At 45.6% G+C, this 14,783-nt stretch overlaps 1 protein-coding gene across 1 annotated transcript in view; it reads left to right on the top strand.

Annotated features, from left to right (window-relative positions):
• pdia5 (protein disulfide isomerase family A, member 5) overlaps window positions 1-14,783 on the top strand; it is a 40,755-nt gene that overhangs the window by 8,078 nt on the left and 17,894 nt on the right. Inside the window, exons 3-10 of the mRNA XM_071919606.2 lie at window positions 867-954; window positions 5,207-5,290; window positions 5,435-5,480; window positions 6,334-6,426; window positions 7,513-7,573; window positions 8,260-8,327; window positions 11,592-11,683; window positions 13,824-13,895. Coding sequence (XP_071775707.1) covers window positions 867-954; window positions 5,207-5,290; window positions 5,435-5,480; window positions 6,334-6,426; window positions 7,513-7,573; window positions 8,260-8,327; window positions 11,592-11,683; window positions 13,824-13,895 — 604 coding nt within the window. The remainder of the gene's footprint in view (window positions 1-866; window positions 955-5,206; window positions 5,291-5,434; window positions 5,481-6,333; window positions 6,427-7,512; window positions 7,574-8,259; window positions 8,328-11,591; window positions 11,684-13,823; window positions 13,896-14,783) is intronic.

Genomic DNA, 14,783 nt, shown 5'->3' with positions numbered 1-14,783 from the left:
TATCTGCTTGCATCCTGCTCCATACATGGTAATAATCTGACGCTGAACTGCCAGATGTTTTTGTTACCAACCCAGTGCAAGGCAGAACCCCTGGGAGTCATGGTAATGCCCCTAAATCTAAATATAGCCTTGGCCTAGAGCGTCCAGAGGAGTTGTTCTCTCTCTGCGCTGAGTATAACAAGTGTAGCTGGGGAGGCGGACATAAAAATGATGTATTGTGTTACACAAGGACTAGAATATTACACTTTGTTTACTTTACTCGCAGGAATCCGCTTTGTTTGCCATATCTCAAGAAATTCAGTAATATTGCAGTGTGTTGTTGTAGCTGGTACAGTTTATTGTGGAATAGTTTCTCTCGCTCTTGCGCTCCTTTCTCTCAACAGAGGAGGCAATTGTACAGCTAGGCTATATTTTCCCTCTGACACGGTAGATTGTGCAACTCTTCCCAACGTTCATGAACTCTCCATGTTGTCTCTGTAAGAGTTCACAACCACTGTGCTTCACTGTACACTAAAAGTTGGTCCGATTCAGCCATCATGGAGACTTTGTGTCAACGCATAATCCTCCCAGCCCTTCCTTTGCCACGCTATTGTAAGATGTTGAAAGGTGATGTAACTTTAGCCCCCTCCCTAAAACCCATCCAGTGAGAGGTATTAGAAGACACTGTCCCATCGCTCCCCCCACTAACCCAGTGATCCCTCTCTCTGTCACTAGCTATTGAACACCGCTGTAACTCAACCCCTCTTCCCCATCCCCCCTGTGTTTGACGTGACAGTGCTCCCTGTGTCTCGAGGTACGGGTTCGTCCCGAGCTGCTGAATGGTTTTGGTAACCAGGCTGACCACAGTATATTCTCTGTGTCCGCAGCTACATCAGGGGACTCCCAGCTGAAGCTGCTGTCAGATGTGGCTCAGACGGTGAAGGGCCAAGGGACCATCGCCTGGGTCAACTGTGGGTAAGTAATGGGATGATAAAAAATAATCATGTTCTATGACTTTTTCCCCCTCCATCATGCCCATTGACTTGCCATCTTCTTAACATTACAGCCTCCATTGTCCAAGGAATTTTTTGACAGGGGTTATAAAGTCAGAGCAATTTACTCCTCCCCTGAATCTCTCCACTGCCTTCCGTCTGCACAATTTATGGCTTTTCCACCGGGGTTTAAATGGCCCTGTTCCACTGGTCCTTTTGTACGGGCGAAATTTGACAGGAGCCCCACTCAGTTATTGGAGCTATTGAAGATGTGCTTCTAATATGTCATATCTCTTTATATCATTTGAAAACCCCTTTGCTTGGTTTTCAATCGCAGTCTAGGCTGTATCTTCAAGTTACAATGAAGGCGCTCGTTAAATGTTGTGTGGTGTCTCGCAAATTGATGAATTGTTAAACTTCACCATTATTTCATTTACAAGAAGTGAACACAATTAGAGAATGTAGAAGAATGACTATTTTGATCATAGATTCACTGTTATCTCTCTACAGATAGTCTTGGAATTCTGGACTCTAACAATAAAAATATTCTCAGATTTGGGTCAGAAAGACAAAATCTCATCAAATGGGGGTCTGTGGCCCTAATGTGGACTAAACTATGGGTTCTTGATATGAAAAAGGTTGAGAATCACTGCTCTAAAGGGCTGAATAGAGCGAAGAAAATGGGCGATGCTTTATGTTGTGTGTGTGTGTGTGCGCGTGTGTCTGTTTGTTTGGTTTTGGTTGTGTGACTCCTGGAGAAAGGGCAAAGTGTGTGTTAAGCATCACTGATTAGTATCAATTATGTGGAAAACTCTCCGTCTCCACTCTCCACCTCTGTCCCCTGAAAGGCAGTACAGCACATCTGTCACATGTCTGTCTGCAGTACATCTATCTCCAGCCCACACTCTGGAAATGTTTGCATTAAGCAGACACGAGATACTCCCAAGGCACCCGCAGGAATTGTTTTCCCAAAGCACAACTTTGCTTTGCTCCCTACTGATCTGACTTTGACTTGTTCTTTCTGCCGTTCCTGGTGTTCAGTCCCAGTTATTTATTAATTTATTTATTTTATACCTGTCAACCCATCAACCGCATGAACCGTCTTCTTCACCGGAGAGGAAAGAATGCGTCAAAAAACAGGAAACTGTAAAGAAGTCGGTATCTCCCCTCTGACGCCTGGCGCTCATAGCAGCGCTCACAATCTCTCTCAAGCTTGTCCGCAATGGAAGACCTGATGGACAAAAAGGAAAAGAATCCAAACTCAAAACAACCTCAAGGAGTTGTCAGAAGTGTTTGTCTCTTTTGAAAGACACGCCGTGATACATGTCCTTTTTTCTCTGTTTACTTTTAGACTTTAGAGTTTCCATTTTGTCTGGGTGAATATGGTGTCATCTCTCTTTTCCTCCTCCAACGACTCCTTTATGCTACAGAGTGTGCTAGTGCTAAGTAGAGGTTTATCGCGAGCTACATACGGCGCCAAATTCCCGCCAGGAGAGCTAGAGTGAGCTGGGTTCATCGCTGCAGGACACAGTGATCCGGTGCCAGCCTCTGTAGCGAAGCATTGTGCTATTTGGCGTGTTCCTCCACCATCTCAAATGGACCAGCTCCAAATCAAAGCTCCAGCTGAGAGCTCATGGTGGACAGAGAGGGAGAGAGGAGAGCGCGAAGCACAGCGTGAGAACGGTCAGCCCTGCCAAGGAAGAGGGCCACCAAGGCCAGGATGACACACTTTGAACAGATGACAGGGACCTGAGTGCTGGCCAACTGGGATCCACCAGGGGAATGGATGATCTCATACAGGAAGGGAGTCAGGGACTGTGCTGGCCCGGCAGCCTGCTGCAATTCCTCTGGAAACATAAAGCTCATGGTAGCGCTTCAGTCCACCATGGGTAAAGATGACTACAACTCGCAGTCTTTTGCACAGCCATGGTAACAAGCATGATCCTGTCTAACTCAGTGGGCAGAGCATGGCACAAGCACCGCAAGGATAAGGATTTGTGTTTTGAACAGGAGTAGTATTAATAAAATGCCATATAGGCTTCATCCTCTTTGCATTAAGAATCCGGCATTAATCCCTTAGAAAAGCAACTTGAATGACTCAAAGTATTGACGCCAACCTTTTTGATGCATTTGCATTCATTGGCCTGTTTTTTGTCATCTCAGTGAGTGACTGCATTGTGTCGAATATCATCATTTCTCTATCTACCCAGAACATTGTGTTTTTCTCCTATCAGAACTTGATTGGCCAATAGTTTGCCTTGGCTAGTGCCGCTGAAGAATCACCTTGACTCTGCTGTGGCGGCTAACAGATTCCTCTCCACACCTCATCTGTTTGTCAGCACCCTGTAACTTCCCATCAGACTTTTTCTCTCTCCTCCGCCTCTCCTCATACCCTCTTGCCTCACCAACCGTAGACCCCCTGCAGACTACAGAGTGGGGCTGACGCATCGTTTGACATTACCCCGTACAGGAATGCACGCAGCACCCACTGTGATGGGGAATTGTGTGAGTCCTTCCAGTGGACAGGCCTGTGATTAGCTGCCATTCACGGCCTTTCTCTCTCCTGTGCTGAGCACATCTGATTAGCTTGTGAGTCATTCTCACTTTGCGGAACCTCCTATTGGTGCCGTGCCTGAATACTGTTTTATACGTTGATTCATGGAATAGCAGTTCAAAAGGATAATAATGTCCAGCTTATTGTGGTCTGAGTCAGTTGTACTATATTTCTGGGAGCACTGTGAGTCAGAGGCACCACATTCCTTTGTGGTGCTGACCTGTGCCCATGTGTCGGCCTGTTCGCATTGTCTACCACATACTGTAGTAGTTCCATTGAACAATACCTGGTGGTTATCAGGCCAGCAGTGCTGCTCAGTTCAGTCTGCAACACATTGGACCAGGAGTGTGAAAAGGCATTATCACGACTTGCCTCTCTTTACTTACACCTTAGAGTCTTTATACACATCAAAAGTTTTAAGCTATTTTCATCATCTTTATGAATTGTTCTGTTGTACTATTCATTCAGTGTAGTTTGAAAAGTTAGTGTACAAGACCAGTGATTCCCAAAGTGGGGTTCGTGGACCTCCAGGGGTCCTTGACAAGGTTCCAGGAGACCGCCAGCAAGATGAAGAATAGTTTAATTTCATTGTTATCTCACTCACTAGAGTAAAGCACAATGAGTGAATGTGTAAGGATGAATATTTTGATGGGATTTTTGATTGGATTCCTTGGAATGCAATCTTCTCGAGTGGGGGTCCGTGGTCTAGAGCTTATTAATTTGGGGTTTCCTTGTCATGATAAAGTTTGGGAACCCCTGTACTAGGCATTTTGAACACATTGTCACCTTCAGACCCTTTGTCACCTGTGGCAGTGCTTGAAGGATTTGGCAGCAGCAAACTGGCTTTGAATCGGATGACTGCCTCTCATCTCCCAGATACGACGTGTCGGGGTCACATCTGCTCCACGAGTACCCCAACTGGTGCCATCTGCCTTCATGAGTCAGCAGAACATGGCATTAGACACACAGACATTACCTGAAAGACTGTCTGTCAACACCTACGCACATGCATTGCAGGTGCACACACACACACGCAGACTGCACACTTTGTCAGATAATGTAGAACTATACAGGACATATATTTGGCTCATGGTGTGTCTTGGCGCTGTAATTGAATTCCATCTCTTTGAATTTCTATTAGCATCGAGGCTTAGCTCTCCAGAAAAGATCTCTCTCTATCTCTCTCGGTCTCTCTCCCTCTCTCCCTCTTTCCCCAAAGCAATGCATATTTTTCTGCGGTGATTATTATAGAAGAAGGGAAGTTAAAACCGTCGATAGAGCCTCACCATAGAAAGTGTGAATGTGTAGGTGGCTCGATGCGTCTGTCTGTTTGTGTTACCAAACATGGCCTTTTTCAATTACAGAAACAAGCCTATACGATTCGAGAATCTGTGTATGCTGACATGTTGTACAGTACAGTTTGTAATCAGCATTGCATTCCTTCTGCAGATGTGTGTGTGTGTGTGTGTGTATATATGAGCAACTAATCAAGAGAGTCTGGTTTATATAATGTTATACATCTAATTAGGATGAAATTTTAATGCAGTCATGTCTTCATTTAGCCAACTCTCTCTCTCTCTCTCTCCCTCTCCTTCTCTCCCCCTTGCGCTCTCTCTCTCTCTTTCTCTCTCTCTCTCTCCCTCCCCCTCCCTCTCTCTCTCTCTCTCCCTCTCTCTCTCAGAGACACAGAGGGTCGTAAACTCTGTAAGAAAGTGAAGGTAGACCCAGGCTCCAAAAGCGGAGGAGCCGAGCTCCTGCATTACAAGTGAGTAACCAGAAACTCAGCTGTCTGTCAGACACTTTCCACACCCCAATGCTTTCTGGAAAGTAATACGGTGTTCGCAGCACAAGAACCGTGTTCGCCATTTACTTCTGGTGTTGTGAGCACTGTGCCTGGTGTGTCTTGCAGAGATGGGACATTCCACACAGACTACAACAGGCCCGCTACATTCAAGGTGAGTACTCAGCCGCGCTCTCACATTCTTTACATGCGCTCTCAGCTCAAGTGCAGCACAATCAGTCTCTTTCTGCCTATGTATGGGAACCTCTTCACATTCATGGTATTAGTCGTATTGGTAGTCATTACTCATATTAGTCCCCTCCGGAAAATGAAAGTAGTGCGGCTGTTTTCATTTGATTAATTCATTCAGTTAGATAAGAGCACAGTTTCAGTTTGCCTGCTAACTGTCTTGATTAAAATCTTCTAAAATGTCTTCTTCTGTTGGTTTATGAGTGCTTTATAATGCAAGAGCCCAGTCATGAAGGAAATCAAGGCGCTTATTGCTCCTTTGTGTTTTACTGGTTGTAAAGGCCTCTGAAACAGCATTTAGGCCATGATGTGACACTAAAAGTCTCTATTTAAGCCAGCACCTAGTAATCCTAATCAAATTAACTTCATAATCATTATCTATTCCGCATGTGTCCACACTGTCATTGTGATAGCGCTGCTGAATGATATATCTCCTGCTGTTGCCTCCGCAGACATATGGTTCATTATATTTGTGTGTAAGCTTTACCAAGCCCATTACCAAACACTTTAGGTAGGGAAATAGCTTTGACGCCTCTTGGATGAAGGCGCACGTTAGTCTATACGTGCTTCCATCTGTCGCAGCCCAGAGCTTCGCCTGCTCTAAATTCAGAAGAGACTTCTGGAAAGCTAGCGTAAATCGTCACCAGACATTTTATTGTTTACACGATGATCGCGAGTGGATTTCGGTGCCAGCGACAAGTTGTTACATGATATAACTGTTCCTTTTGTTTAAACGCTTGTCTGCTTTTCCCTCTCTTCTTTTCTCCTCCTCTTTCCAGTCCATGGTTGCATTCTTAAAAGACCCGTCCGGACCCCCGCTATGGGAGGAGAACCCCGAGGCGAAAGACGTCGTCCACGTAGAGACAGAGAAAGTAAGTTGAGACACTGTGCCACCGCAGCACTCCCACAACCTCTTTTTGGCTTCGGCTAAATACATGTACAGAAGCTTCCGCTGCACTTTGACTGTTCATTCAAGACATCTACATTAGAGCTGACGTCCAATCGCGGTGATGACAAGACGGCGATGAAGCGCATCATGTGATGTAGGGTCCACTTCTCTCCCCTCCTGCTGAGGGGTTTGATCAGCATCTGAAGCTGACGCAGCACGTCCAGCCTCCCCAACACAAAAACCCCAGACATAAAAGCATCAGATCAGGGCTTCATCATCAAAGAGTTGCGCGGGCACAGTTCATAAAGTCTGTTAACGCAGCGCTCTCCTCATAGCCCAGAACCATTTCCAGCGCTCAGACAGCACTCCACCGGTCAGGTCGGGTGACACTCGTATCAAAAACCCCGACATACATGCTAACACACTAAGACACACACACATGGAGCGCGCCGTTACGAAAAGGCCTCTAATTTAACGAACACCGGTACAGTCGGTTTTCCCCTGCTCGTCTATTCATGCCTGCAGGGTTTTTGGAAGGTGTCAACAAAAGATTCTGCTGAATTTGAGTTTTCCCGGAAGTAGCTGAGCTCATGAAGGTGATGATGAGGAAGAGAAACGAAGGAAGATGCGGGGGGAAGATTCTGCCGCACTACAATAACAGGATGGAAATGTCTACCTGCTGTCCAAAGAAGAATGTCTTTTTTTTTTTTCTTTGCTGATGTGATGAGTCAGTTTATATCCTGACTATAATAAGATGCTGAAAATGCAAAGGTGATGCTAGTTACTGCCTACTTATTTTAAAGCTTCTGTGAGCTAAATGGAGAGATACCTTGGAAAACTTGCCTGGAACAAGCTCTGCATGAGGAGTCAGGCCGTTGTGTGTCATCAGTAACATCAAACATCAGGCATTAGTTCCCTTTCACTCACTAATGTTATTCTAGGGTATGTGGTTGCGCACATTGCGCATTTAGGCTTGGTGCCATTTTATGTACTGTACATACCGTTTGTTCACAAACAGTGAACCTTATTATTCATCCTCTTATCCACTCTGTCTCTCATTCTCTTTAAGGACTTCAGGAAGCTGCTGAAGAGAGAGGAGAGGCCGGTCCTCATGATGTTCTACGCTCCCTGTGAGTCTTTCATTATCACTGTTGTTCAGTAGCTCTGAGGCAGCCGGGACAAGTGGTGCTCTTCTCACTAGGCGGCTGAAACAGGTTGTGAATGGATGAAAGTCAGGAGGCAGGAGGTACCAGCAGGAACTAGTGTTATCCAAAAAACACAAAATCAACTCTATATATAAGATGCCTAACTCAAAGAGAAAGCATGTCTGGAATAGAATCATTTGTGGCATATTTACCAATACTACACTACCATAATTGATACTCCATTGCTAGGATCAGATGGTTGGAATTGTTTATGTAAGCAATTTCAGCATTAGAGTATATGTTGACATTGATCTGACCAGGCAATCATGAGACATATTCTCATCTTTGAACATACTGTGCACTTTTTTTATGATGCAAGAATGTGACAGGGCTTAGCAGATGAGGGTTTAATTGTATTGGTCGGTTATTGCTTAATAGTAAATACTGTACATGGGGTTTTATGTGTTAGAGCTTGCTCAGTTGATGGTCATTGGTTTTCAGTACATCATGTCTCTCACAACAGATACCACACAGCAAGCTCCTATTCATAAGAAACAATTCCCCCGACGAATGAAAATCTATTGTCGCTCTTATTGATGCAGTCAGAATGGTGGGCCCATTGAGTTCCTCTGTAATGACTTCTGTTATTCTCTTTTGTGTTTTGGGGGCAGGGTGCGGCGTGTGTAAGAGAATGCAGCCCATCTTTCAGCAAGCGGCCACAGAGACCAAGGGGAAATACGTAAGTCAGCTAAATTCTCTCTCGCACTCTTGGCCCACTGACCTGTGGCCGTCCTGCACCGATGTTCACCCACTGGCCTTGTGTGAGATGTGGCAGGACCAAGTGTCTCACTGCTGAATGGTTGGCTATCCACATGGCAGACTTGAGTACAGTCTTAGTCTAGTCTAGATGATAGCTATCCATGTTTTCATTTCCTGCAAAGCTTTCCTTAAGTAGAATACCTCAGCTACTTCAGCTCCGTAGAGTTTGATTCAGCAGCGCAATAACCCATCGATGGCCTTTAAGCGCAATCCAGTAGCCCCGATTTCCTCTCTGCTCTCCTCTCTGCTGGAAGTGACTTATGCTTTATCTGTGTTTTGGCTCGCATTGACCCAGCAGCACAATTACTGCAGTTCATTTAAAAGCCTACCAATCTTGCCTAGCTTTCTTTTTCAATGATTTTAGTGCATTACAGTTTTGTATATAATCAGTGGGGGTATCAGATGTTTTTTTTTTACTCGTTGCTTAGCTGTGTGATCACTTAATGCTGGTCCCTACAGACACAATTATAGGCTAAAGTCCTTCCAGTTGAAGTTTACAATCTCTGTATGGATTAGATGCCACTTTAGACTGCCCAGTCTTTGTGTTTCCAGTCTTGCTCTTCCGCTCACTTTGCCTTTCTCTGCTGCTTTCATCCTGTTTCCTCTCCTCCCCGCTCTCGTCGGTCCCCTAAAGACCCGTAGTGTGATTTTGCAGACAGGGAGTACAATGGAAAGCAAACTTGGAGAATAAGGAGTGTTTGGTTTCCAGCTGTTGAAATGGTTTTTTAGCCGCACCGGAGAGATGCGAGCGCAGATCGATGGCACATGGGAGACGGAGCCCCATGCGATCGGCTAGGCAAACAAAGGCCGCGTGTTCATAAACACTTGTCGTCAAGCACCGGAAGAAGAGTCTGAGGGGAGAAGGTACTGTACAGCGAGAGCCGGGAGAGGCAGCTGGCCAAGGAGACAATGAAGTAGATTGGCGCGTCGTGTTTGCCTCACACGAAGCAGGTAATGAATGGAAAGATAATTGGATGCATTTTTGTTTGATTTTCGAGCAGGCTTATGACTAGTGAATATTTAAGCCCCCTCATTTGGAGATTAACATAACATAATGGCTACAAGCTCCTCTGCACAGAAGAGGTGTGTGTTAGTATGTGTGTGTGTGTAAGAGAGAGACAGGTGTGTGTGCGAGCGCGCCAGCTATTGCAAGAGCCCGATAGCGGTGCTAAAAAGCGAATATTTGATTGCTGAAACAGCGGTCAGCCAAGTCGTCGCGCACATTTCTCACCACTCGTCACGGCTGTTGGGAGGCGTAAATGCGATGTCTGAAGTGTTGCATCTCATCAGGCTGGAGTAGCTGTAAGCCAAGAAACTCTCAGCTCTAGGGTGGGGAATTGTTTGGATTTCATCATTTCCAATTCTGCATGTCAATTTGATTCATTATTATTTCTTGATGCTAATTTTGATGAATTAATGCTAATGATAATTTTGTGAAATATGTTTATAGAAAAAAGCAACTGTATTTTTATTAACTTTTATCAGTATTTTGTTGAATATGTTTAGGCCTGTAATGGTAGGCCTACTCTCTTTTTAGAGAAACAGCCATCAGCCAAATACTAATAAGTTCATAATAATAATACTACTGACTTTGATTGCCTTTATTTTAATATAAAACATTCACAAATACAGTAGACAATTAGTCTACAACACATATTGCACTAATTACATGACAAAAGGATCTTGTTAATGCTCTTTGCCCACTCTAAATAGGAGGCTCAACAGTGGAGGAGGCATATAAAACGCTGTACCAAACCTTGTCACCATTCCCTGACATTCCTCCACTCTCTAGCTATTTTTCCTTTTTCACTTTAAACGAACAGTTACTGTGTTCCCCAAGGGGAAGTCTGGGAAGTTGCTGCTTAATATCTGAGAGAAATCAATATTGGTAGAATATATGCGCTCATGCTCATCATTTAGGGTTTATTTCACTGTTGGCTGCGTCAAAGCTGTTGGGTGTAACTTTACCTGAGGATGAGGCACATCCAGGGTATAATGTTGGGACTGGGAGACCACAGCACATCGAAACCACAGCCATCCTTAAGGACTTCATATTACACCACACTGGAGCCAATGCTTCATACTGAGGTGTTGCCTCCCTTGTAGGAAATCACTTTTCCACATGTCTAGCACTTAGTAATGTTATTTTTCACCATCGCTATTCACAAAGCCAAACTTGTCCATAGCCCCACCTAGCTTTGCAGAAGCAGGGGATAAACACGACCAGAAAGAGTGGAAGGCAGAAAAGCACATAGGAGACTCCACATTAATGCCAATATTCAAATCCATTATTCATAACTTTTCCTGTATTCTGACAATAAATCCAACATCTTTGTCTTATTCTCTGTCTTATTCTCTGTCACATATTTTGATGTTATTTTTGAGAAACAAATGCGTGACTGTGAAAATCCATTGGAGTGGTTGTCTTAAACCACTCCAACGCTAACAGGCTAACTACGGCTAATGAAAGCTGGTCACATATTGTGACGTTAGCATATATTTTGCCATATTTTTGCTCTATTTGCCATATTTTTTGGCGAGTTTGTGTATTTCTGATGCAGACAGAAATTCTTGAGCATTTTCAAAACTGGTTAGACAAAGGAGGCAAAGACTCTGCTAATGTTAGTTTGCTGTTGTTTTGTCTTTTTGACTTCACAACACCTGGCCTGTTAGCATTTTGTGACTTTATGGTTGTGCAGTTTTCTGACAACAGAAACAAAGATAAGTCAATGACAACACCTGTTAGATGTTATGTAAGTTCTGTTGAAAGTCAAAATAAGTGTCACCAGACTAAGTGGGAGGTGACAGAAAGTGAGCATCTTGGCATGACTTCCAGCAGTGAAAACCCCTTCCCCTCCCCTCATTTCCAGGTTGGAGCTCCACTCTGCTTCTATCTTTAGCCGCAGTCAACACAGAAACAACCAAACACACACAGTGGGGGAGGAGAAACTTCAAATTGTATTTTACGGATGATTTGCTTTTTATCTGTTGGAGAGGCGAGATAGAGTTTGATATCATAAGTGATCGCATTTCATCGCAGCCCGCACTTCAACATCCATTATGCCCAGGACGCCTTGTTTGCACAGTGCACTCTGTTTCCTTCCTTGGGGTAATCCATCTTTATATTTTTTGGAGCTCTCTGATTAACCAGCCTGTTGCCATGTCCTTTCTCTTCCTCCTTTAGGTACTGGCGGGGATGAACGTGCACCCGGCTGAGTTTGACGGCCTCAAGCAGGAGTACAACGTCAAGGGCTACCCGACCTTCTGCTACTTCGAGTGAGTCGAGTCCTCTCATCCGTCTCACTTTAGGCTCACTTCTTGCTTCGTTGCCCTCGGTTCCACGGCGCAGGATGTCAGAGCACGCGGGGCCACTTCAGACAACCGGCTTGAACAGCAAGCGCCGTCAAGGCTTCGCAAAACTCCAGCGGACTCGACAGCGGCAGACTTCACACAGGTGGCAACGGTGGCCCTGGAGGTTCAGAATGCGCTTCTTCTAGGTCTTGAGGAGAAAGTTTCTGTCGAATGTGTAGGTCCTCAAGTGTTCCCTTTGAACAAAGCAGGCCCGCAGTCTGGGGGCAGTTGCTGGGCATTGGGGGAGTCGGGGATGTTAGGTGCACCAGGATGCCAATGCCTCTTTAGGGTTCCAGTGTCTGGGAGCGAGGGCACACACAGGCTGTGATGAATGGCTGGCTGTGAAGATATGTGAAGTTAGACTGAGTTATGTTCCAAGTGTGTACACACACACACACACACACACACACACACACACACACACTCAGTTTGTTGACTGCCCTATAGCCACACAGCACGGGGGTGAGAGTATGACTGATTGTGGGTGTTTATTAATGCAGACCCCCCAACCAGCGCATCCATGCACCGTTGTGATATTTACAATGTTGTGAAAAGCGTGCTGGTGCGCTGCGGCCCTCGCTCTATTCCCCCGTTCTTATTCCTCCTGCACCGGCTTTATCATCCCCGTTTCCACATTAAACGCTCTCTCATTCCAGTCTGGCCTTTTAATTAGACCGGGACTGATTAAGTGCCTCTGTGGTTTGTCTGTGTGTGTGTTTGCCCTCTGCCTGTATGTGTTGCTCCGTGTGTGTGTGTGTGTGTGTGTGTGTGTGTGCATGCTTGCACGTGCAGAAGCATTCATGTGTAGCTGAGCCAGAGCCAGTCCGTTAGCAGGGAGCACATTAGTGTCAGCGCAGGGCAAGCTAACGACCATCGAAGCCCATTGGCTCCAGTAATGAGCCCCTCACTGATAAACAGGAGCTAATCACTGCAGGGTAAATCGGCATCAACACCACTGGAGTTATCTGGCCGCTGCACCCGCTGCAAGACCTAGCAGTCAAGGTCTTTTACCTTTTCATTTCTGCAGATGAAGCCTGCTTACTATCCAACACAACAGCATAGTTCAACTTATTATCAGTTAAGCAAGCAACAAAACTGAAACTGTACATCAGCTTGTCCTTGCGGTGTCCTTTACCCAAGAAAAGCAGCTGAGACCGTCAGGCAAATGGCATTTATTTCACGTTCCCTCAAGTGGATTTTACAAGGTTTCAGCACACTTTACAGCAGAAGAGATAAAAGAAGCGAATGTAGAGTTGATCATAAATCTCGCTGATTGAATTCCAAGCAGCCACTTTCTGCCATGGTAGCGGGTTAACTTAAAATGCAAGTTCTAAGCTCCAAATGCAGTATGTGTAATCATGTATCACCTTTAATACTTTGGGCGATGTATCTCAGGCACGGTAACCGCGGTCATCACCACCCTGTTTCCAGACTCAGACTGCCCAGAGCCAGTTACTAATGACACTGATCCTCTGGCACTGCTGAGCCGCTGCATCCACTCTCCAGTGTTCGTCTAGTCACACAGAGGAGCAGATGAACTCATTCCTATGAGGAAAATCAGCTTAGGGTTTGAATCTTTTCACACGCTGAAGTTGAAGAGATGTTTCTAGCTCATTACTGATTCATGACGATAGGTCAGTGGCATATACCCTGGCATTTCTTAGATGCACTTTTAAACCAGACATAAAAAATACGAGACAGAGGAAGAAAATCAATCAGCATTGAACTTTTGCTCTGAGCCTTTTGTCAGCTCTCATAAAACATTTCCTTTTGGTTTTGAGCCGGATATGTTTCAAAAGCCCCGATCCCGCTCTCTGGGTCATAATCTTCAATATATCATCTTCGCATGGAGAGAGGGCCCTGAGAACCAGAACTGGCCTTGTGTCTGGCTTAGAAACTGGGTTATGTTTGTGGTTATGGGAATGCTGTGTTTAGGATCCTGTCTCTGGTCCATCACACATGACCTGGATGAGTGCGTTTCCTCAGTGTCAGTTCTGCAGGCTGATGGTGACCGATGCTGACAGATGGTTTAGAGATCACTTTCTTGTGCTCTTTTGTCCTTCAGGAAAGGGAAGTTCCTCCACCACTATGAAAACTATGGAGCCACAGCCAAGGACATCGCCGACTGGATGAGGAAGTGAGTATGATGAGACGTGCACACGCATTTTTTTTTATCCTATTCACTTTCACCTTTTTAAGATGCTTTTTTCACCTTTTTTAGACTTGTTAAAATGTAGATTTAAATTATAGATTTAATTTTTTTTTAAGTTTTAAAATGGCAGAATAGAGTTTCAAGACTACATTCTGTCTCATGCCTCCTTCAGTAGGTCTGTCATCTACCTCTGCTTCTCACCTTCAATATCAAATATCTCACATCATCTTTTCCTTCCTTTCCTCTTACTTCCGTCTTCCTCACTCCGTTCCTCACCTCTCCTCACCCTCACTCACCCCCGCCGCTGCCTCATCTATCTACACCTACTCTGGCCTCATTTTTCTTTCTCACCTTGACTCTCACTCTGCCTATAACGCCCCCACTCCCCCCCGACTCCCTCGCCCCCCGTTTGGTCGACCCCCCCCCCCCCCCGGGTTAAGGGCCTGGAAGGAAAGCCGTAGCTGTCCGCGGGGCTGCAGACAGAGGGCACGGAGCGGGGCTTTCACAGCTATCACAGGAAACCGAGCAAGACAGGGAGAGGATGTATTCGAGTAACAATCTCCGTTAGGCCAGGAACTCAGACATGCAGGAGCGGCTCCGGAGGGCAGCAGCTGCAGAGGCGTGACAGCCCCCCCCCCCCCCCCCCTTCCCTCCCCTCCTTCCCTCCCCAGCCCACCCCACCCGCCACCTCCTCCCCTTTAATCACTCTCTGCCCATTTCATGAATAGTCCCACGCTCGGTTACTCAGAACCCCGTAGCATCATTTGACATCTGCTCGGTACCAATCCCAACTTAGTCTTCACCCCCCCCCCCCCCCCCTCGAGTCCAGTTCAGTCCAATTTGCAAGGCTATAAGTGAACGCCGAAGCAGAGG

Source organism: Centroberyx gerrardi, chromosome 10, assembly GCF_048128805.1.
Source record: "Centroberyx gerrardi isolate f3 chromosome 10, fCenGer3.hap1.cur.20231027, whole genome shotgun sequence".
NCBI lineage: Eukaryota > Metazoa > Chordata > Actinopteri > Beryciformes > Berycidae > Centroberyx > Centroberyx gerrardi.
Note: the sequence above shows the minus strand (reverse complement) of the source record. Positions and strands in the feature narration are given on the sequence as shown.